Genomic DNA, 22,479 nt, shown 5'->3' with positions numbered 1-22,479 from the left:
TAACATCATCGTAAGCTAGCAATCAGAGCTAGCCTAACTGCTTCACAAAACCACATGCTATATTTCAAGTTCAGCAAAGACGTACATGGACAAGCACAAAAGTAGGTCATCCCTCTTGGGTGCTCTCTTTGTCTTTATGGAAAATCTGTTTCCTAACTAATTGCATAGTCAGTGTAGGAGCTATTTTATGTTCACTGTTTGCATTTTTTTATTTAGTCTTGTCTTTAGTGTACTATTATTTTTGGACACATGGTGGCGGTCATTGGGAGCCCGCAGTGGTATGAATAGGGGCACAGGTGACAGGAAACAATAACACAGGCAGGAGCCAAACAGTTCTCACCGGACCGGCAACGGAGAAGCAACTACGACGAAAAGAGTTACAGAATCTGGTAGGTGCATCTACATCAACTACCCATTTACTTTTTTATAACCATATACTTTACCTGTTAACCGTGTCTGTGTAAGAGATCACTGCGAACACCTGTGTGTCAATGGCAACTGTACAATGGAACAAAAATGGGAGAAATTGCCATAACAGTTAGAGTGAGAGAGAACATAATCAATGAACTGAAAATATTAAATTCGGCACTGTGCAAACTCTAACTGGAAGGGATGAATTTGCCATAATGTTAGATCAATTCACTGTCAAAATGTGTGACGCACATTGGGGTAGATATGGTAATAGCAAATATCAAATCAAATTCACGTTATTTTAACAAATGTAATTATAGGCCTCTATAGATTGTTTGGTTTCTTTACTAGGTTATGTTTTCTGTTATGATATTGATTAGCTAAACTAAACTTGTTAATGTGGCAACACCTCCTAGTTTTGCTACTTCAGCAATTAGGGACATTAATAATCATCAAATTTCACCATTGTTGTATTGCGCTATATCTTCTGATGGTTAACCTCAAACATATCTTTGGCATTTCTGTTTTGCATTTTCCTGTTCTAATAATACCCGGAATGTTTGTCCTTGCAGTCCATAGTTTTGTTCCATAGCGAGGCCATTTCCTTCCGTCAAAGCTAAGCCTAGAAAAACAGTCCATAGAAAATACCTACTTGATTTTGCAGCATTCTGGATTGTGGACCGTGGATTGTGACCCGCCATTTACATCGTTATTGCATTAAGAAGAGTCACAACCATTATGGACGAGAAGAATGACTGCAAAGACCAATGACTCTCAATGTACATAAGTAAAGTAAGAAAAGTTTTATTCATCTAGATCCTTTCAAAACTGATGGCCTCATGCTCGATTGAGGACCATGGATTCTTAACACAAGAACGATGTAAAAGATGGGTCACACCATCTTTTACATCCTTCTTGCATTAAGAATATTCACAACAACCACTATGGACAAGAAGAATGACTGCAGCAACCAATGACGCCCAATGTACGTTTAAAGTAACCTGGGACCAGGGTCACAAAACTTGATAGGGAGATCCCTAATTTAAATTAAATGATTATCACATCTCGTCATTAAAGGTTCAAATATATCCACCAGGCCTATGCTCTATGATAGATGTTTCGAACATCAAGGTGAAGGAAAGTGCTGTTTATATTAAATCAGAGTGTAAATCACTGGGTCTTAAACTATATCAGGCATCCCAGTTTCTGGTTTATGAGTTTATATTCTTGTTAAACATTAACTTAGCTGTTGAACGGGTGTCATGTGTCTGCAGTGTCCTGCCCACTCTGAGGGGAAAGGTTGTGTCAGGTGAGTTCGCTGTCATTGTGAAGTTTGTAATCTCACTGATGGAAGCAAAACAATTTTCACCTGGTAAGTAGAACCAATTGAAATTCAAAAAACAAATGTGTTTATAGGAAAGACAATATTCTTGGATTTCTGAGTAAAAACTGATTGTTACTAATCCTCAGGTGTGTGCTGACTATTCAGCAGTGGTGATTAGCAGGACCAGAATTATTGCTGTTTGTAGTTACCAAAGTAACAAAATTAATTAACTGAAAGGAATGAAGGCTATTCTTTCTTGAAATATATATTTTTTTAAATCTGTGATGGGAGACACTCAACCCACAATAACAGTAACAGCCACATCAGGGGTCCGTTTCACAAAGCAGGTTAAAAAAACTCTGAGTTTAACCCTGAACTCTGAGTTGATCTACTCTGAGATAGGAACAGAACAGCAGATTTGCGTTAGGTTGATCAACTCAGAGTAGTTTGACCTGTAGTTAAGCGCGTGCACCACAAGTAAAAAAAGACAGCATCAATGGAGCCCTGATTTGACTAGTCACCATAGCAACGGGGAAGCGGAGCGCTACGCTACCACTGGAATTGGAAATATTAATGCGCTCATACGGAGAGTTTGAGCATGTTTTCGCCGAAAGTGTGACACCACTGCAGCAGCTAAAGAGAGGGAGACGGCGTGGGAGAACATTGCTGCTCGGGTCAGTGCGTAAGTTTAAACGTAGTGGCTGTGGCTGTTTTATATGTTGTATAAAAAACTCCCATTTGCAAAAAAACGCAGCGCAACACACAATATCTGCTGGGATGTGAGAGCATGACTTTGGTTGTTAATGCTGGTAATGTAAGGACGGATGAGGCTCTGTATGTAAATGATGGACTGTGACATGAAACGGTGTTGTGCCGTATTCAGCACCCGTGCTGTGAAATGCACCCCTCGCATTATAGGTGATATTCTTGATCAGAAGGCTGTTGTTTCCACCTATAAGAGTAGTTTATATACCGGTAACCCAATTAAAAGCACACACTTTTGAACCTATGAATTGCAAGAAAAGCTAGGATTATATTTAGGAAACGCTGAGTCAAATACATTCATTTTGTAATTATGGCTGCAGTATATTAAGGACGGCTATGCGCGGTCTGATAATCATCTCCCGAAGAATATTTAATTCTCTTTGCGGTAATGCGTCACCTTCATCCACGGGATCGTTATCAAAAGGACATGACATGGTAGTGGAAATATTCACCACCTAATATAACTTCTATATAGGCCTACTGAATGATTTTTATACGTTGTATAAAAAAAACTCCCTTTTGGAAAAAAACGCAGCGCAACACAGAATATCTGCTGGGATATGAAACGGTACCGCTCAAAAAGAGAATTGCCTGGAAATGCAAGAACATCTATAATCGATAGTTAGATAATCATCTCCCGACGCATATTTAATTCTCTGTGCAGTAATGCTGCAGCTTCATCCACGGGATCATTATCCAAAGGACATGCCATGGTAGTGAAATAGTCGCCACCTAATATAACTTCTAATGTAGGCCTACTGACTGATTTTTGCAATGATTTTCTGAAAAAACAGACGGAACTATACTACGCCAAAACTCGCGTGCTGACTGAATGAATGAGGAAATCAAATACCGTGTGTGGCTGAAAGAGGGCGGAGACAGAGAGAAACTCCAGGTTTTCTGAGAAAAACCTGGTCCCGACCAGGTTAGTTTCAGAGAGCATGTTACCATGGTAACTGACCAAGAGGTTAAGTGACCTCTCTTTGTGAAACAGGCTAGAGTTACCCCTCTGTCTCTGGTTTGAGTTACCTCCCTTTGTGAAACGGAAAACTCACAGTTTCCCTCATTTCAGGGTTAACAGACTCAGAGTTTTCACTAAACCTGCTTTGTGAAACGGTCCCCAGGTGAGTCTAACACAAAGTTGTTTCAAGAAATTGTTGGTGATTTCTAAAAAACTTTTAAAAAATCAAGTGCAATGTTTAAAATGTGTGCAACAGTGTCTCATATGTGATACAACTGAAAAGTCTGAAGTCCAGACTAAAGGTAAACAATAATTTGAACCATCCCTTAATAAACAATACAACATCAAGATTACAATTGCTGGTTTTACCACCATTGATAACACATTAACCTTTTCCAACCACCACCACCAAAACTGCTGCTACCGTTACCACATACAATTTTTTCGCTGAGATCCAATGATTTTTAAAGCCAAGTATGTATATTATAAGTACAAAGTTTTTTACATATACTAGTTGTTCTGCAAAATGAGATAATTCATTTTTTGTTCTGAGTTCTATAAAATGTTTCTGAAAATTCTGAAAGTACATTCTTCATGTTAACTTGTAAGAATATTATATATAATTATAAATGTAAGAATATGTTATCTGCATGTATAATAACTCTAAGATTGGAAACAATATGTTTTATTTTACTGTTAAGATCTCTGTTGCGTCCCCTCCAGACTGTTCCATAATTTAACCCCACATATTGAAATACAAAAACTTTTTCTTGTTGTGCATGCCTTAAGTGGTTTGAATTTAAATTTCCCCCTTAGATTATAACCCCCTTCCCTTCCAGTGAATAGTGTCTGAATGTTTTCTGGTAGTAGATTATTTTTTACTTTAAATAGTATTTGTGCTGTATAAAAATCCACCATATCTTTGAATTTAATTACTTTTGACTGTAAGAATAGTGAGTTTGTGTGATCCTTGTATCCAACCCCATGAATGATCAGTATTGCTGGATGTAATGTAGTCATATAGTTGTTGCCCCAAACTTCTACAGAGTAAATAAGGTATGGCAGAACTAACGTACAATGTACAGAGTACATAGTCATTTATGATCCAGTGCATGTTTTGTTTTATTTAATACTGCGATGCATCTTGACATTTTGGTTTGTACATGTCTAATTTGTGATTTCCAACTAATCTTCTCATCTATGATCACCCCTAAAAATTTGATTTCACTTACTCTTTAAATACTAATCCCATCTAATAGTATCTCTGGTTGTACATTAGTTCTGTGATTTCCGAAAAGTATTAGTCTTGTTTTGCTAAGGTTTAATGATAATTTATTTTTGTCCAACCATTCTTTTATTTTATTCAATTCAGTATTGATCACTTCTGTTAAAATTTGTAGATCACTACAAGAACAAAAAATATTTATATCATCTGCAAACAAGACCAACTAAGACACTTTTGATACCTTACATATATCATTGATATAGAGTATAAAGAGTTTGGGGCCCAACACGGACCCCTGAGGGACACCGCAGGTAATGTCCAAACACTTTGAAGAAGCATCACCCAAAAACTGCTTCCTTTTTGTCAAGTAGCTCTTGATCAACTCTAATGCTTTCCCCCTGATGCTATACCGGTCTAGTTTCTTGAATAATATACCATGGTTTATTGTGTCAAAAGCTTTTTTTAGGTCCATGAATATCCCTACTGTATACTCTTTTTGATCTATTGAATTTGTAAATTCCTCAACTGAATCGATTAATGCCAGTGATGTTGCTCTGTTGGATCTAAATCCATACTGACTTTCAGTGAGTAATTGGTGTTTATTTATGAAATTGTCCAGTCGGTTATATAAAAGCTTTTCTAGAATTTTAGAGATCTGAGATAGTAAAGACATGTTTGTAGTTTGTGTTACAGGTGTTTGACAGGACCAACCAAGGTCAATTGGTTTCCAGAGCTCTGTCCACTTTTCCAGAGCTCTGTCCACTTCTGCTAAAGAATATTGTTGTATTTATTATTCTAACCAATACTAATATAGTAACTTTTATGTGAATTTGTTCACTGTTATGGCTTACACAACATAAATCATTTTCAAGAGTGAGCTGATTGAGTCATTCCTAGTTTGTTCATAAATATTCACTGTGAAAGATAATAATAATACTAGGGGGGTCCCCCAACTGAAAAATTTTCATAGTCAAATCTGATTCGTCACGTTTTGCCTATAGTCGACTAACCATCAAATCATTTTTTTTGCTCATGAAAAACCCTCTGATCCGGCGTGGCGAGCCATGGACATTCAGCAGACAGCGGCGGGTGCACATGAGTCCAGCACTGCACGGTCACGCGTGTCAGGCGGAGGGTTACTGAGCAGTGGTGATTGCTCAGCTCCAGCTCATCTTCTCCTAAGATGTCACAAAAAATCGAACGCTCAGCGTCTCTGGGGGTCTATGGGACAGTGGGCTGGCCCGGACGCTTGGCTTCTGCATAATGATTGGATGAGCTGTCTGAGACAGAATCCTTTTTTGATGGACAGCTTAATGAGCGAATCAGCGGTGCTGAAGAATAAACATCCACCGGAGCATTTTTAAAGTTTTTCACATCTTTGTTCTGAACTGTTCTGGAGACTTTACCGATCCCCAGTGACTTTATCTTTGGTAAAAACGACTAGCGTTGTGTTTGACGACTCTGTTCTGTCACTCTGCGGTTTCTGTCCCCAACAAGCAGCAGCAGCTGCGGAGCTTCTCCCCCGTCACGATTATTCACACTCACAGGCAATCACACTTTACAGTAGCCGGTGCAGCAGCTCCAGCTGGGCCAAGGCTGTTTAAGCAGCCTAGCTCTGCTGGCCATTGAGAGGGATCTGGTCAAGTCCCTGGAAAAGACACCTAGTTGGTACGACAAGGTCACATATCATTTTCTTAAAAATGAACGAAGGGTACAATTTACATATAAATAAACACATTTATGATGTAGGCCGGAAAAATGAGCTTCCCCTCCTTGAAAGACCAGCAGCCGCCACTGTTACTGAGAGATATGATTTCTGATAGGGGCATCTTATTAAGAGTATTAGTTGTTATAGCATACACGTGGTTTATTTGTATCTTTCTTTGACAATAGCTGACGGTATATTTAGAACTGCAGTTACACTTTCACAGCACTGTGTCAGACTGTGTTGGATGAACGTCTATAATGGAAAACAACAATTGGGCAAATATTCAACTTAAATGATGCTGATGATTAAACAGAAGCAGACTGTTGTATTTCTAGCGCTCAGATAGATTTAAAGCCCAGCCAAGATGCAGTCTCACGGTGCCGGATCCTGGATAGAACAACTTGGGGAGACTAAGAGAAAGACATAGATTAAGATCATGTAAATGATATAAAAATAGGCTATTTATCATGGTTTATTGGGAGAAATCAAGCATCTATATGTAAAATCAGTCATTCAGCACCCCCAGAGCCAGAATGGAGTAATCCATTGTTTTATGTTTTATATATGTGAGATTGGCAGTTGAATCAGGCTCCTCGGTGCTAATCGTCAAATAGTCGACTGTTCGGGGTCACCCCTAAATAATACAATATCAACACATAGTAAAATAAGATACTGGCATTATGTTTAACATGGCATTAAATGATGACAACATTATACTGAAGATTACTTGTTAATGAATCCGTTTTCTGTATCCTTACAGTGACAGATAATCTGAAACAACTGGAGCGGAGCAACAGCTATGAATTGCTGCCACCTCACAGTGAGATAAACTGAAGTTGCAATTATTATCCTGTATCAATATCTAGAAATGTTTGTTGGTGGAGCTTACAAACTGACATTTTATTTTATTTGAATATTTGCAAGTTCATTGCTCCAAACAAGTATGTAGGCAGAGTGTTTCTCACTGCCTGAAGAGACCTGAAGTTGTATCGCTGCCTTAATATATTAGATGCGTCACTGAATCTGCCATCTTGTATACCTGTTTTGTTTCAGCCCTAAGGTATCTAAATTCTGGGATGAATTATTCAAAAATCTCAGAATTGTTTTTTTTTTTCTATACTTTGTTATAATCTGAGTTTTGCCTGTGGATTATCCCTTGTGTAAATCAAAGGCAAAAACTATTTTTACTTCTTTTAACTAAAACAAGTAAAAACACATAAAATATGAGTACTCAATCATCAACAGCAGGCGGGTACATGTAAATGGATCCTTTTTCTGTATCCCTTCTGTGAAAGAAATTCTTCGACTCAACTGGTGTCATTCAGTATAGCTATTAAATGGTAAAACCACTTGCCATAACTGCAAAATGTAACTCTAATAATAACATACTGCATGCATGCTTCTACTCTGACCTAGCTGGCTGACTGCTGCGTAATATTCTTAACATGATAAAACTATTCTTAAAGTTTAATTTGAATATTTGCAAGATCATTGTTGATTTTGCTTTAAGATGATAGCAGCTTTCATCTTGTGACTTCCTCATACATCTAATTGCATCGCATTTGTTTTGGACAGACTACACTAGGAGGTTTTTCTAAATCAGTGTTTTCTTTTTTCAGTGTCTGAGCTGAGAGTTGTTCTTCTGGGGAACAGCTGGTCTGAGAGGAGTTCAGTGGGGAACTTCATACTTGGACAGACTAAATTTAACACTGAGAAAGAACCAGACTACTGTCTGGCAGTCAGAGAACAGATGAAGAAGAAAGAAATTGTTCTCACTAACACTCCAGATCTGCTGCATCCCAACATCCCTGAACACAAACTGACAGAACATGTGAAAAACTGTGTGAGACTCTCTGACCCTGGACCTCATGTGTTCCTTCTGGTTCTACAGCCTGAAGACTTCACTGAGGAACAAAAACTGAAGCTCTGCCGAGTCCTTCAACTCTTCGGTGGTCAATCATTTGATCATTCATTGATTCTCATAACAATACCCAGAGAGGAGGGTTCAGCGTTGATGGACAAAGTTGACCAGCCCCTAAAAGACATGATTAGAATGTGTAAATACAGAAACCTGAAGCAGAAGAACCTTGAACTTCCAGAGCTGTTAACACGTTTGAGTCAAACTGCAAAGGAGAATAATGGAGAGCATGTGAGCTGTGCTTTATTTGAGGATGAGGATGCAGGTTTGATGATGAAATCAAAGTCAGAACACGTCAAACCAGTTTTAAACCTAGTTCTGTGTGGGAGGAGAGGAGCAGGGAAGACTTCAGCAGCAAAGGCCATTTTAGGTCAGACAGAGCTTCATTCAGTCTCCAACTCACCAGAGTGTGTTAAACATCAGGCAGAGGTGTGTGGACGTTGGGTTTCCCTGGTGGAGCTGCCTGCCTTGTGTGGAAGGTCTCAGGAGGAAGTGATGAAGGAATCACTGAGGTGTATCTCTCTCTCTGATCCTGAGGGTGTCCATGCCTTCATCCTGGTCCTACCTGTGGGTCCCCTCACTGATGAAGACAAGGAAGAGCTTAAGATCATCCAGAACACATTCAGCTCTCGAGTCACTGACTTCACCATGATTGTGTTCACTGTGGAGTCAGATCCTACAGCTCCAGATGTTTTAAGGTTTCTAAACAAAAACAAGGACATCCAGGAGCTCTGTCAGCGCTGTGGAGGAAGATCTGTTGTTCTCAACATCAAGGACCAGCAGCAGATCCCAGAACTATTTGATAATGTGGAAAAGATGAGAGTTGAGGGATCCACATGTTTTACAAAGGACATGTTTACCAAGGCTCAGATGGAGAAGGTTTACAGACTTGAAGCTGAATTGCAGGATGTGAAACAGAGGAGTGCAACGGCAGGTGATCATGAACATCAGAGTAGAGAGTCTCTAAGGATGGTGCTGATGGAAAAGGAAGAGGAGATGAAGAGAAAAGAGGAGGACCTCCAGAGAAAGCATGAAGATTTGAAAACAATGAAAAGGAAAACTGAAGAACAGCGTAAAGAAATTGAACAGGAGAGAAAACTGAGAGCAAAACAGCTGCAGGATAAAGACGAAATCATCAGCAAGGAGCGTGAGCAGAGAAAGAGAGAAAGGGAGGAAGAGGAAAGGAGAAGGAAAAAACAAGAAGAAACTCAACGACAAGAGTGGAGGAGAAAACTGGAAGCCTCAGAGAAAAAAGTTCAATCAGAAAGAGAGCAAAAGGAAACTGCTGAGAGGAGGCTGGAGCAGTTTAGAAAAGAGATAAAGAGAGATCGAGATGCCTGGGACAAGGAAAGAAGGGACACCTGGGAAAGAATACATCAAGAGGACAAACAGAGCCTAGAGGAGGGAAAAACAAACTATAGAAAGCTCCAAGAAGAGTACCATCGTAAAAGAAGAAAATGGACATATTCTATGGTTGCACTGTTGTTGTTTCTATTATTTCTATTATGTTATGTTTTTTGAGGTGAGCATACACACTACAGACAGTGCCACAACGAAAGAACACACATGAAGAGTTTTACAACTATGTGAGGCTGATAAAGGATGTAGGTTTGCATTTATGGACTTTACAGATGAGTGTCTACAGTTTAGATTTATGTAAATGTTATGTCATTCAGTAAAAAACAAAAAAAAGTTCCACGGCTAAATCAATCCGGATACAGACACTTGAAAAGAGTTGGTCAATGAAATTTCTGATTAAGAGAAGTGTTAAGGGAAGTTACTTGAAAATGTTGGTACTCTCTTATCATAAACAATTCTTGGATATTCTCTGGTAATTGGTGTTTTTTTATACTGTAAATCGATCGAGAGAATGTTCAAATCCTCTTAAACATACTCCACAGAAATTTTCAGCACCAGACTCCATTTACGGTTTAAACAACCTAAAACACCTTGAACTATTACATTTTTGTCCAGATGTTTTATAGCTTTCACAGTTTTTAAATGATCACCTTTTAAATATGATGCTGTTTTCAGACTTTTTTTTGAGTTTTCAATGGGTGTGTATTGGATGGAAAGTTCAGCCACAGATCCCAACCATCAGAGTGGAAAGCAACAGAAGAAAATCACTCTTAACCCTCTGAGGTCTAAGGCTATTTTCTCGACTTTGCATACTTTGGTAAATTCCCCTTTTAAGGGTACTTGTATACGATATAAGTGTTTTCTATGATATATGTTCAGAACAAACTCAACTTTATGTATAGTGATGTTCACATTTGTCCTAGAGCAATGCATAAAGAGATTATTTGGCCCAAATGCTGAAAATTAAATACCGCTTTTTCAAATTCTTCTTATCTCTTATGAAAACATATCTTTACTCATGTGGATGAACTATTTTTGTGCTTGAAATTAGTTGACCAAGGTCTTAGGTTCACAAGTAGTGTAATGTATGAATAAAATAGTAGATAAATGTAAAATGAATGTCTGAAATGGAATTTTGTCATTATCGCTTTTTGAGAAAAAGTGTTGTCTCTCACTCTATTTCCACCATGAACAACAGTTTTTCTTCCAAACCAAATATTTATTATATACAAAAAATTACACAATTTGCAATATTTACATAATGTGCATGTTTTTATGCTTCTTATATTCTGCTGTGCCATGTGCTGGTGAGGTGGTGATGGCTGTGGTGCAGGCACACAGGACAAGGATGATGTGTTCCTGGTGGCAGACAGAAAAGGATTTCACTGTTACATTCAGTATAAAAATTACATACAAATAAAGAAATGCAATTCTATGACGGACAGTTTCATCTGCACAGAACAGTGTGCTGAAATAATGACTAAAACATATCCATACATCTAGACTATTAGTAAGTAAAGCTCACTAATAAATAATAATATTGATACACAGACCAATTTACGCATTGCGCACAGAACCACAGTTTGGCCAATCTGGTCACAATTACGTTTTTGCAAAGTAAAAACACTTACCCATCTTCAAATGAATCTCTATTGTTCCTCTCTGTCAGAGGAATCAACCCTCTGGCCCAGAAGCACCGTAATCCTCGTCGAGGCCAAAACCAGTTCCAGAATGGTGCTTGTGTTATCCACTGTTGTGATCTGCGGCCAGCGTCAGGATGCAGTAAAAGGATCAGACCAACTTTCTGACGGTAGTGGGTGGGTGCTTTTTTGAGTGTCTATTGGTTAGTTTCACAGAAAATGGTGACGGACACCCCGGTCCACCACCCACACACTGTGAGGCAAAAAATACCGGTCACAAGTGCTCTTTCCTGTCTTCTAATTAGCCGCGTGAGTAACCTATGAGCTTGCAGTAAAAATAATGCGGAATTAATTTTTACATTAAAATGTAGGAAAACGTGTGCCCTTTCTAGCAGCAATCAGACCCATATATTTGGCACAGTGAGCCTCCAAATGACAGAAAGTCAACCTTGACTCCTATAATAACGTATGGAGGTGCAACCGATATCCCAAAGATGATTGTTCATTTCTGGATTTAGGTGAACTTTGATTATGAGAAGGCCTCAGCCTGATCAAACCAAGGTAAAGACTAGGCCCAAAAGCCTGGTAGCCTTTGTCCCTGAGCGCATGGTCACACACAAAGGCCTGCCATGCCCCCAACAGGTCATACCCAGGTGTGAACTCTCCAAGGGACCCCAAACTGTCAGTCCATTGGGTGACCTGCCTTCTGATGATGACATCACCATCAGGTCTATAAAACTGTAGGACACCTCCTGCTCACTCTCTTTCTTGGACTCTTTTCTTCTATTCACTCAACTCGACGCTCTCCTGCGGGATCCAGGGACCAGCTGCCTGCTGTCCCTTGGCCCTGAACATGGCCTGTATGGAGTAGGATCATCAGCCAGGTTAACCAACCGGTTACCAACCCAACTGAGCAGAACAAAGAGCGATCTGATTCCACTGCAACAAGGACAAGAGCCTTTCTTCAACCAGCTTCCTTCACAAGGACCAGCCACTGGCATCAAAGCAACGCAACGTATCTTTCCCATCTCATGGACTGGTAACTAATCACCAACTGGGCATTACTACATGTAATAAGACTGTATGAACGGCTAGATAGAACTGTAACTTTGTCATAACCTGAATTAGAACTTCTGAGATCTTCAGCCTGCTGGCTTTTGTGTGGCTTAAATGTTCACGGCATCTCTGCAGAGGTCCAAGCCCCCACCTCTCCTCTTTGTTTCACATACACACACACACACACACACACACACACACACACACACACACACACACACACACACACACACACACACACACACACACACACACACACACATTTGCTGTTAGCTTTAGTTAGTTTATTGTGTTTTGTTTGTTGCATTTATTAATTTATTAATAAATGTTTGTGTTTACCATATGTCTGTTTACTCAATATTACACAAAGATGAATGAGCCAGCTTCTACTAAGAAAAGAACTTTTAAATACTTCAACTAATTAAACTATTACATTTATCGGTGTTCAACCCTTAATTAATAGTTTAATATATTAAATGAGACTTTAATATTAGTTGTCACTCCGTCTATGACGGTGGTGCCCCGAGGAACTCTGGTTTAACTAGAGTCATTTTTATTATTATCTTTGATAATTATTGGTGATAACTAATATTTACGTGATTAACGATACATTTATTGAGAATACTCAATCTCATAATCTGAACATGAGTCAAGGCCCTACATTTAATTGGTTCTCCATGTGAAGTTTTAATAAATTAAAGTTATTCATTTTTAGTAATTTTTCTTTATTAATTTTCTTTTTCTAATATTTCATTTGATAGTCACACTATTGATCCAATTTACCTAGAGTACCTACACTTATGTGGAGCTGACCAAATGCAGGGTCTTTGTAAAAACATCTCTCACGCTCACAGTTTTTGGACTAACCAGACAAATCTTACACAATATCCACCAGGGTGTGTGGGGGTGACTTCACCCTCATTGCCAGAGACCTAAGCGTTCAGAGTTACGGTCTTTGATCTAGAGGACTGAGTTTGAGAGATGCGCTTCAGTACATTCTCTTTGAGTCTCTTTCTGCCTCATGAGTCTGACCATCGACATCATCACTGCGGTCTGACACTCCCTTCAAAATAAATGCTCTGTGTGTGTGTGTGTGTGTGTGTGTGTGTGTGTGTGTGTGTGTGTGTGTGTGTGTGTGTGTGTGTGTGTGTGTGTGTGTGTGTGTGTGTGTGTGTGTGTGTGTGTGTGTGTGTGTGTGTGTGTGTGTGTGTGTCTTGGAGACATCTACTTTTATTTTATGTCTGTCTCTCTTTAAATCTTTATATGGCTCGTCTCCTTCTCTGAGATAGATATGTATTTATACATGACATAGCTGTATGACAGCCAATATGGATTCAGAAGAAACCACTGGACTGCCCTAGCTTTAATTGAATCTGTGGAAATCATTACTGATGCTATTGACCAGAAATTAAAATTTAATAGGAATTTCCATAGATTTGAAAAAAGCAGAAACCATTAACCATGAAATTTTGATAGCTAACCTGGAGAGGTGTGGTATTAGATGTATAGTACTGGAATGGATCAAGAGCTACGTACAGAAGAGATCTTCATTTGTTAAAATGAGATCTCGCTTGGAAATAGTTTGTGGGGTCCCACAGAGGTCAGTCCTAGGTCCAAAGCTGTTTATACTATATATAAATGACATATGCAAAGTATCCAATATTCTGAAATTAATATTACTCGTGGATGATACTAATATTTTCTGTTCCTGGCTGCAATGGTAATTAAACTAGATCTTATCTTTGACAGTGCATGCAGTGCCTATGGACAGCACAGTCTCACTCCCAACGTGTCAAAAACTGACGATTGGTCAGGGGCCTTTGGCGTTAGTTAAGGACTAAAAAGGTCTCCTTAAACTTACAAACCCGACGCAGAGGGCTTTCAACTCATTCCAATGTAAGCCCGTCCGCGGCGATATTTGAAGCTTACGGCTATCCTTAAACGTCCATATTTGAAGTTTTGGGCTCTCCTTAAACGTCCATATTTTAAGCTCAGGGAAGTCCTTAAATGAGTTGAAAGCCCCCTGCGTCGGGTTTGAACGTAGGCAGGACGTATGCCTCTTTTTGCATGTGTCCATTGTGCATTGTGGGTCTATTTGATTACATCTTTTTTCATCGCTTGACACACGGACTATTAAAGGTAAGTAGCTAGTAATAAATAGTGTTAAAAACGATTTGAGAACGATCAAATGTGTAAATCATTGCATTCTATGTCCTTTCGCCGTCTATTAATGTAATAGAAACTAGATTATTATCGGCTGTATAATGTTTTAAGAGCTCAGTTAACATTCATTTAACTAGGCAATAAAGCTAGTCAGCTAGCGCGGACAACCGCTAACATGATATTAAACTTTGATGATGCTTTGTATAAATATCCGTTTTCACAATAGCTAATATTAATTGAAAGAGATCGCTCATCGTTATTGTTTTAGGTGTTTAACGTTATATGCGTTTACACGCTCCCAATTAGTCTTACGTTACATGAAATGGTAAGCTAAAATTATATGTATTTTAGATTTAATCTTTTCTTTTAATCAGGCTGTTTAGTTGAGATTAAAATATATTTTTAGACACCCTAGATTACGTAAAGACACGTACAGGTGCAAAGCCAGGAATACATAAGACACGGTAGAGGACAGACAAAACAGGTGTACCGTCAAATATGTGACCCTTTTACTATGTTTGTGACTATTTGTGCATGTTTTAAGGAAGAATGCATTTGTTAATATACCACCTAACCTTTTCAACAGAATTCCATTGCTAGGCAACAGCCTTGTTCCTTGTTTACTTCCTGACAGCTGGTGTCATTCACATACACTGCAGCAGGAAATAAACTAGGACTGTTTTGGAATGTTTAAGTTTACATCTTTGAAAAGGTATTTCTTAATTCATAACAAGCATTTATTGTTACCTTCTAGAGCCCTCAAGAAACTATCACATATACAGTTTTTATAAATTGACTTGGAAAAAAAACTAATTTGGGGACACAGGTCCTGAGTAGTATTATGCTGTAGCAGTTTTCATGTAAGAGCACTGTATTTATTGTGTTAATTTATTATTCACTGGTAACACAGCATGCAGTGTTCTCATTTCTTATTTCTGTTTCTGTCTCCAGATGCCTACTCAAAAACAATGCATCACATGCAAGGAAACGATTGGTGTGGCCAGCAAAATGTGTAAGCAGTGCGGGGCCAAGCAGCCTTACAAAAAAATTAGAAAATCAAAAGAAGAAATTTGGCCACGATTGGAAACACACACAAAAAAACTGCAGCATCAACAAAATGTATGATGCAACAAATTTACTGGTAGGTTATTTTTTTTCTATCAGACAGTTGTCATAAATAATAAGTAATTAATTGCTGATCTTTACATTTACATTGCTATATTTCTCTTACATTATTTGCTTTTGCAGCAATTTAACACTCATCTTTGTTTTATTGTGCAAGACAATCCTGAATTCTCGATTTACTGTACCACTCCCAATTGTCTTGTCTTGTTGTCTTGTTTTCACTCTACCTAAGGGCGCACTCACACTGTCCTTCCGCACCGGGCCAAAACTGGTTTTTCGGCTAAAGCCTAGTGCGTTTGACCAGTGTGAGTGCACCCGCTCCGGGTATAACTGCGGCCAGTGGGCCGTCCACAGCCGCCCTGAGAGAGGTGGGCTTTTGTAGAGCCTGTTGCACATGTACGAGCCAAGCACGATGCCTACGGCGGTTCTGACGTCATTTATGTGCGCCTGTTCGGACATAGTAAATAGAAGGACGGAGCATGCGCGGACAAGATGCACAGAAACTCAGAGGTCTGTGGAAAGATTTGTAAACAAAGAGACGCATGGAGATAACGTCAATCAATGCATGTGACATGTGAAGCATTTGCGCGAGGCCCAGGCAGTGTGAGTACAAACGGGCCTGGCGCGAGGGGGGAGAGGGAGGGGGGACAAGTACCCTAAAGCCCGAGGCGCGGTGCGGAAGGACAGTGTGAGTGCGCCCTAAGTCACTGGTGAACAGGGTTATGTACTACTAGATCAGAGCCTGCTGTTATTGCGTATATATAAACACATTGCTATCTATCAATTTTGGATAAAATATCCTGAAAATGAACATTTACATTGCAGGATTAGAATTCGGAAGTTGTTCCTTAACGCATATCTGACGGTCTTTGATATCTTATAGTGTGGTTTTGACCTGCTCTTTATGAAAAGTGTCCTGAGACTACTTCTGTTATGATTAGATACCATGAATAAAATTGAATTGGATAGTTTGTAGCGTTAGCTGTGTTTTTAGATATTGAAGCATGTGATGCTTCCCTTGTCTCACACTGAATTGGAATAGCTGTGTTTGTTACCAAGGTCTTTTGTTTTTTACATTGCTACTAAAACAGTTTATAGTGACCTCACTCTGAGTCTCAATGTATAGCTTATATGTATAGGTATCAAAGCATAAAATATATTTTTTTATGTATTATGACCTTCCATTTATGTATCCAATTTTCTGTCTTGTGATTTTGTGCCAATTTTGTTTCAGCTCCACAATCGACATCCCATCCTCCTTGCCAGCAGAACTCCAGATGGGTTAACAGCCGAGTGTGTCTGTCCATGGGAAATGGACACAGAAGATGCCAGGAATGCCCTTATTACAATTAAGAGGATTTATGAAAGTCTTCTTAGCGGTAATGTACACAGTGCATGCTATATTTTCAAGACTCCTTTGAAATACTGCCTTTGCAACATATTTCTGCATATAGCAAAGCAAAGTCTTTTTTTCTTTGTTAACATGTGAACAACATGGCTTAGGATGAAAATGCAGACCTGGTTACCCATCAGTCTTTAACTGTGTCCTTCCACAATTTGATGCGGAATAATGAATCTTGATTGATTCCATAGTGGTATTATGTCTCTTTCATTTGGTACTGACATGTTCAGTTTGTACAGCAAACTGTTTTGTGCTCTAATCAAGTGTCACACACTTATTGTTCCTTATATCTTTCTTTCTTTTTAAAAAAAAATAAAAATAGATAAATAAGATAGATAAATAGATAAAAATATATTTTTTTTAATAGATAAAAATATAAAAATAGAAAAATGTCTTCAACTTTGTCTAATAAGGGACAGCAAAGTCTGAGGGTCAAGCAAGTCACATAGCAGTCAAATGTTTTGGGCAGTATTGTGCATTGGACTTAAAATAAATTCACAGTATATAACATAATCAAGAAAAAACCCCTGTGCAATATCACTATAATGTGAAATGATTCAAAATTGTATCACCTTATAAAAGTGAACGCCACAATTTTCTCAGTTTTGGCCTGGTGTCTAATGCAATCTAAGAAAAAAACATTCCTCATAAAACGGCACAAAACTGCAAGATTTAACTTGGCCAAAAACATGAAGAAAAAAAGATTCATACTGGCAATACATTCTTTAGTCAAATTAAACCTAAATTTACACATTTTTTCCCCCCATACAAATTTCCCATTTACACAGACGTCGACTCTGTGCTGTTGCATCTCTGTGACTACCTCCAATGCCAGCTCAGAGGTGTAACAGTTCTGTTGCCCCCATTCCTTCTCCATACCTTTCACACAGACGTTGGGGAGTTTTGTTATACACTGTCTAAATATGATATTGAAAAGCTCATTTTCAAAAAAGAATGCATGCATACCTGTATAATCCATATCTCATTGTAAATAGTACAGTGTCAGTTATATTCTCAAAAATTATGAACAATTTGACAGTAATACTTCTTACTGTGTTTCTGTCTTACAGTGGGGACAAATGGAAAAACTCCTGGGAGCCGAAAGAAAATGTTTTGCAAAAATAAATGTTTTTAAATCACATATACCAGTTACTGGCTGTGTTCCTTCATATACACTTGATTTCTATGATCGTTCAGAACCTTTCAAGATTTTGTGTTATTTTTACTGTTGGCAAATTTAGTGTTCAGTCACCATCTTAAAAACATGAGAAATAGAATGATTTACTGAAAAAAAGGTGGATGTAAAACAATTATTTTTTGGCTTATTCCCTCACCTTTTCTTAAAGCAGAAATATTTTTCCATCCCCTGGGTTTCTTTCAATGTATTATGTATTTGTACGCTGAAGACAATACCCAGACAAAAGGAAGAGTACATCCTGTTCACACAGCTAAAAATAAACTTTTAAATGTATTCACAATCACCATGATCTACAGGCACCTTATCGATTCATCTGAAATGCTCATTCTTGGCTGGTGTAATAACACCCATAAGGAAAAGGTAAGAAGATGCCAGAGAGGGATAACGTTCTTATCGTAGAATCACTTAGCTTAGACTCATAATTGTTGTCCTTTACTAAGTAAATAATTGGGCTTTTGTTTTTGAATACATTTATGACTTGACATGGGTTTTAAATCATCCTGCAGTCCCATTGGAGAACCGAGGACCCGCCTCCCGGAAGTATTTTTTTCAACAAATCTCCTGATAAAGAGTCCTTGATAACTTCACAATACGATGGGTTAATGCAATGGCCATCGATTATAATTATTTCTTTCGGATCTGAGAAATGTAGTTTTATTTTGTCAGTTTTGGATAACGGAAGGCTACGTTTTTACCCGCAGCCACCGTTGCGCTTGTTTGGCTTGTGTTAAAGGCAGAAGTGGAGTGTTCGAATACTATTATGAGCTGTCCGCCGTGGATGGGCTGCATTCTAACTCAAATTGCCGCCGCTCAGCGTGGTGTGTTCGAATACTATTATGAGCTGTCCGCCGTGGATGGGCTGCATTCCAACTCAAATTGCCGCCGCTCAGCGTCACTAGCTCTGTTGATGAGACATTTTATAGCCAGTGATTGTAAAATATGAAGTGACTCATTAATATAATTTAATATTATATTTTTAAGAATATATGGCTGATTATATTTAAAATAAAATCGTATTTCGTATGTGTCTTCCTCAATTAATATTGAACCACATCCGAATCAGAATGGGTTTTTATTATCATATTGTCATATTAAAAGGAAAAAGACCAAAAAATAAATAAAAGGTAAATACTAAATAATAGATAACAGGCTATAGACATTTGAATGTAATTCCCGTGCTAGGCAACAGCCTTGGTCCTTGTTAACTTCCCCAAATTCCAGTCCTGGAGAGCCACTGTCGTGCATGTTTAAGTTTCTCCCTGGTCCAACACACCTGATTCTAATGATGTGCTCGTTATCAAGCAGCTGAAGCTTGTCACAGGTTTGATAATCATATAATCTATATATGCAATAATATGTTGCTGAGGATATTTGATCTACATCATCAAATAAAGCACTGTGTGTGTGTGTGTGTGTGTGTGTGTGTGTGTGTGTGTGTGTGTGTGTGTGTGTGTGTGTGTGTGTGTGTGTGTGTGTGTGTGTGTGTGTGTGTGTGTGTGTGTGTGTGTGTGTGTGTGAGTGAGTGAGTGAGTGTGAGTGTGTGTGTGCGTGCGCGCGTGCATAATGTCAGAGAATCAGGTCCGGAGATAGTCCCGAGTTTCTCTTTCACACATGCAGCACACACTTAGATGTGTTCACACTTAATGTAACTACTTAGTTTGGTTTAGGCAAGGGGAGCGTGCAGCTGTATTCACACATGTGCACACTCTGGAATTACCCAGTCTTTGCACTATTAAGCTGGGAGGGTAAACTCCATTTGATGCCCGGAACGACTGAATCCGATATTTATGTACACACACAGCTGTACCAGGAAATGTTCAGATAGTTTCAGGTTTGCAGTGCATGTGTGACAGGGGCTTAAGATGTAGGACAATTATCTATAGGAATTTAATACACCAAAAGTATTTCATAGTATCAGACAAAATATGTTATTTTAAAAAAAGGGGACAATATCAGTGAGTGTATCTCTAATCATGATTGAAAAACCTAAATGACAACATGCAAAACATTCAAGCACAAATTTAAGAGGATATTCTTAAAGGTATGTCCTCAAAAGAGACTATGTGCCTCATGAAACAATTATTTCCTTGTTATAACAAAGGCTATTTTATGGTGAAAGAATGCAATACGTATATAAGAATGCTAATTGGATAGAAAGGACATTGAGTTGTTTGCTGCAGTCATTTGATGTCAAAAACACTTAATGGTGATTTTTGTGAGTTGTCATGATGACAACACACGCCAGTGGGGCCGTCAAGTGTGCCACAGCTAGTTGGGAGGATGTTCTTCAGAGGAAGGTGTGAGGAGAAGGGACTGTTAAACTCAGTAGCAGTGAGTCAGTGGACCATAAGCCCATTGTTCTGCTCATTTTTTGTAGCCAATGCAGCACAAAAACACAGCGATCCAGCAAGCCAGCAGCCAACCAGCATATGGCTCTGCCATGCCTCCACACCACACCAGTCACAGGACATGAGCTGAACAAAGTTGTCACTCCTTTAACCTGTGATGCCAGTATTCAAGCCCACAGAAAGTAACCATGAAATGACAAATGTTAACTTGCAGTAAAGACTTCTTACTTTGAAAAATCTTTTTGCCAGGGTCTTGTGCAGACTCTCTGTCTTCCTGTTGTTCCATCCCATGGCAAGCACAGTTATCATCTCTGCTCTGCCTGTAAAAAAAATATCCACACACACAAAACCCCCCCAGAAAATATCAAAATTCAGAAAAGCCTACCCTCAGTCAAGCCTACCCTTTTCTGACTACACACCAACCAGCATCAGCTGTTTTACATTGCTGACAGCAATGTGGAGTTACAGTCTCTGCGCCCAATTTCGAATTCAAGAGCTCTGGCATTGCAGCTCTTAATTCTTTTTCAGACATTAACTGTTTTCTTGTCCATGCTGACATTGTGGGTATCTCCTCCACTTTAGTCTCTGAAGATGTTGATCTAAAATAATAAAACACAAAAATTGATGTAAAGGACAGTGTATTTAAAGACAGAAAAGTCATTTCCATAATGGCTTTTTTACTGCATGTGCATAAAAAAATCACGGCCACTACTTAAGTCAGTTGCCTAAATTTCACATTTTTAAATGGAAACCTAAAGGTCGTTCCTTAAGCTATTTAAGCTATCAGATGTCAATATGTGTACCAAGACTTAGGACATCTTGAGGAATGTCATCTGTCAGCAACTCCTCCACTTCTGGGGGCTTCCTAGCGCCACACGGTTTAACTATGAACACAAAACATAATGTAGGAAACATTACTGCTGACCAACTTGTGATTAACAGTAGAACTGTATTATATTTTACTGACCAGATCGATTCTTCCTAAAGTGTTGAGCTATAATGTTCCCATTCTTGTCCCTCTTCCTCAAGGTAACTCTGGAAACTTTAGTCCCTTTCTGTTTTCTTTTCTTTTCCAGATGCCATTTTAGATGAGAGAGAGAGAGAGAGGGAGAGAGAGAGAGAGAGAGAGAGAGAGAGAGAGAGAGAGAGAGAGAGAGAGAGAGAGAGGAGAGAGAGAGAAGAAACTAACAAACAGAAGACCAAACAAAGGCAACAGTCAAAATAAAGACAAAGAGACAAAATGACAAAGCAAAAGCTCAGAAAATTAAATGAGTGTAACAGGGAGAAGGATTAAGAAAATGGCTCTTAAAAGAACCGTTGGATATGTGATATATGAAGAGAGTTTTTTTGATAATAAAAAAAAATGAAGCAGGATTAGTTGCACTTCCATAAATGTTACTTATTGCCACTAAAAATAAAAATTTAGCAAAATGTAGAGTAAATTATCAAAAGAATAAAAAGAGAAATAAAACGTGTGCCTACAAAGGTTATGAGTACACTAACACTAACTAAAACTATCAGGGCTCTGTATTTGAGTATCAAAATGTGCTCTCTTAGTTCTTACAGTGCATTTTCACCTGTTTATTACCAAAATAAATAGCTAACAGATGTCCTAATACTGACGCAAATACACAAAATCACATAAGGTAGCATTTTTTTGTCAAGATAGAATAAATAAAAAGCGTGTTAGCATGTGCGCTAACCTTAGCGCCTTATTGATAGTTAACATACGACCTCAGTGGCATTCCCAACTGAGTTGTAACTTAAACGTCAAACTGAACTAACTTACTTACACATGATTTGCAGACAATCACTGTGATAGCTCACGCACAGAACACAACATGACCACATAAATTGAGTACACTAACGGACTTAC

General features: G+C 38.6%; 1 protein-coding gene across 1 annotated transcript in view; it reads left to right on the top strand.

The window, feature by feature from the left end:
• Positions 1-249: 249 nt before the first annotated feature.
• Positions 250-22,479, top strand: part of LOC310945887 (GTPase IMAP family member 8-like) — a gene marked incomplete at both ends in the record, with an annotated part of 30,799 nt that continues 8,569 nt past the window's right edge. The window contains 4 exons of the mRNA XM_083912145.1: positions 250-278; positions 1,686-1,720; positions 7,155-7,214; positions 8,014-9,459. Of these exons, the coding sequence (XP_083768271.1) occupies positions 250-278; positions 1,686-1,720; positions 7,155-7,214; positions 8,014-9,459 (1,570 nt within the window). The remainder of the gene's footprint in view (positions 279-1,685; positions 1,721-7,154; positions 7,215-8,013; positions 9,460-22,479) is intronic.

The sequence above is a fragment of the Echiichthys vipera genome (genome assembly GCF_963691815.1).
Source record: "Echiichthys vipera genome assembly, chromosome: 4".
Taxonomy (NCBI): Eukaryota; Metazoa; Chordata; class Actinopteri; order Perciformes; family Trachinidae; genus Echiichthys; species Echiichthys vipera.
The sequence above is the reverse complement of the archived record's forward strand: the minus strand, read 5'-3'. Positions and strand labels throughout refer to the sequence as shown.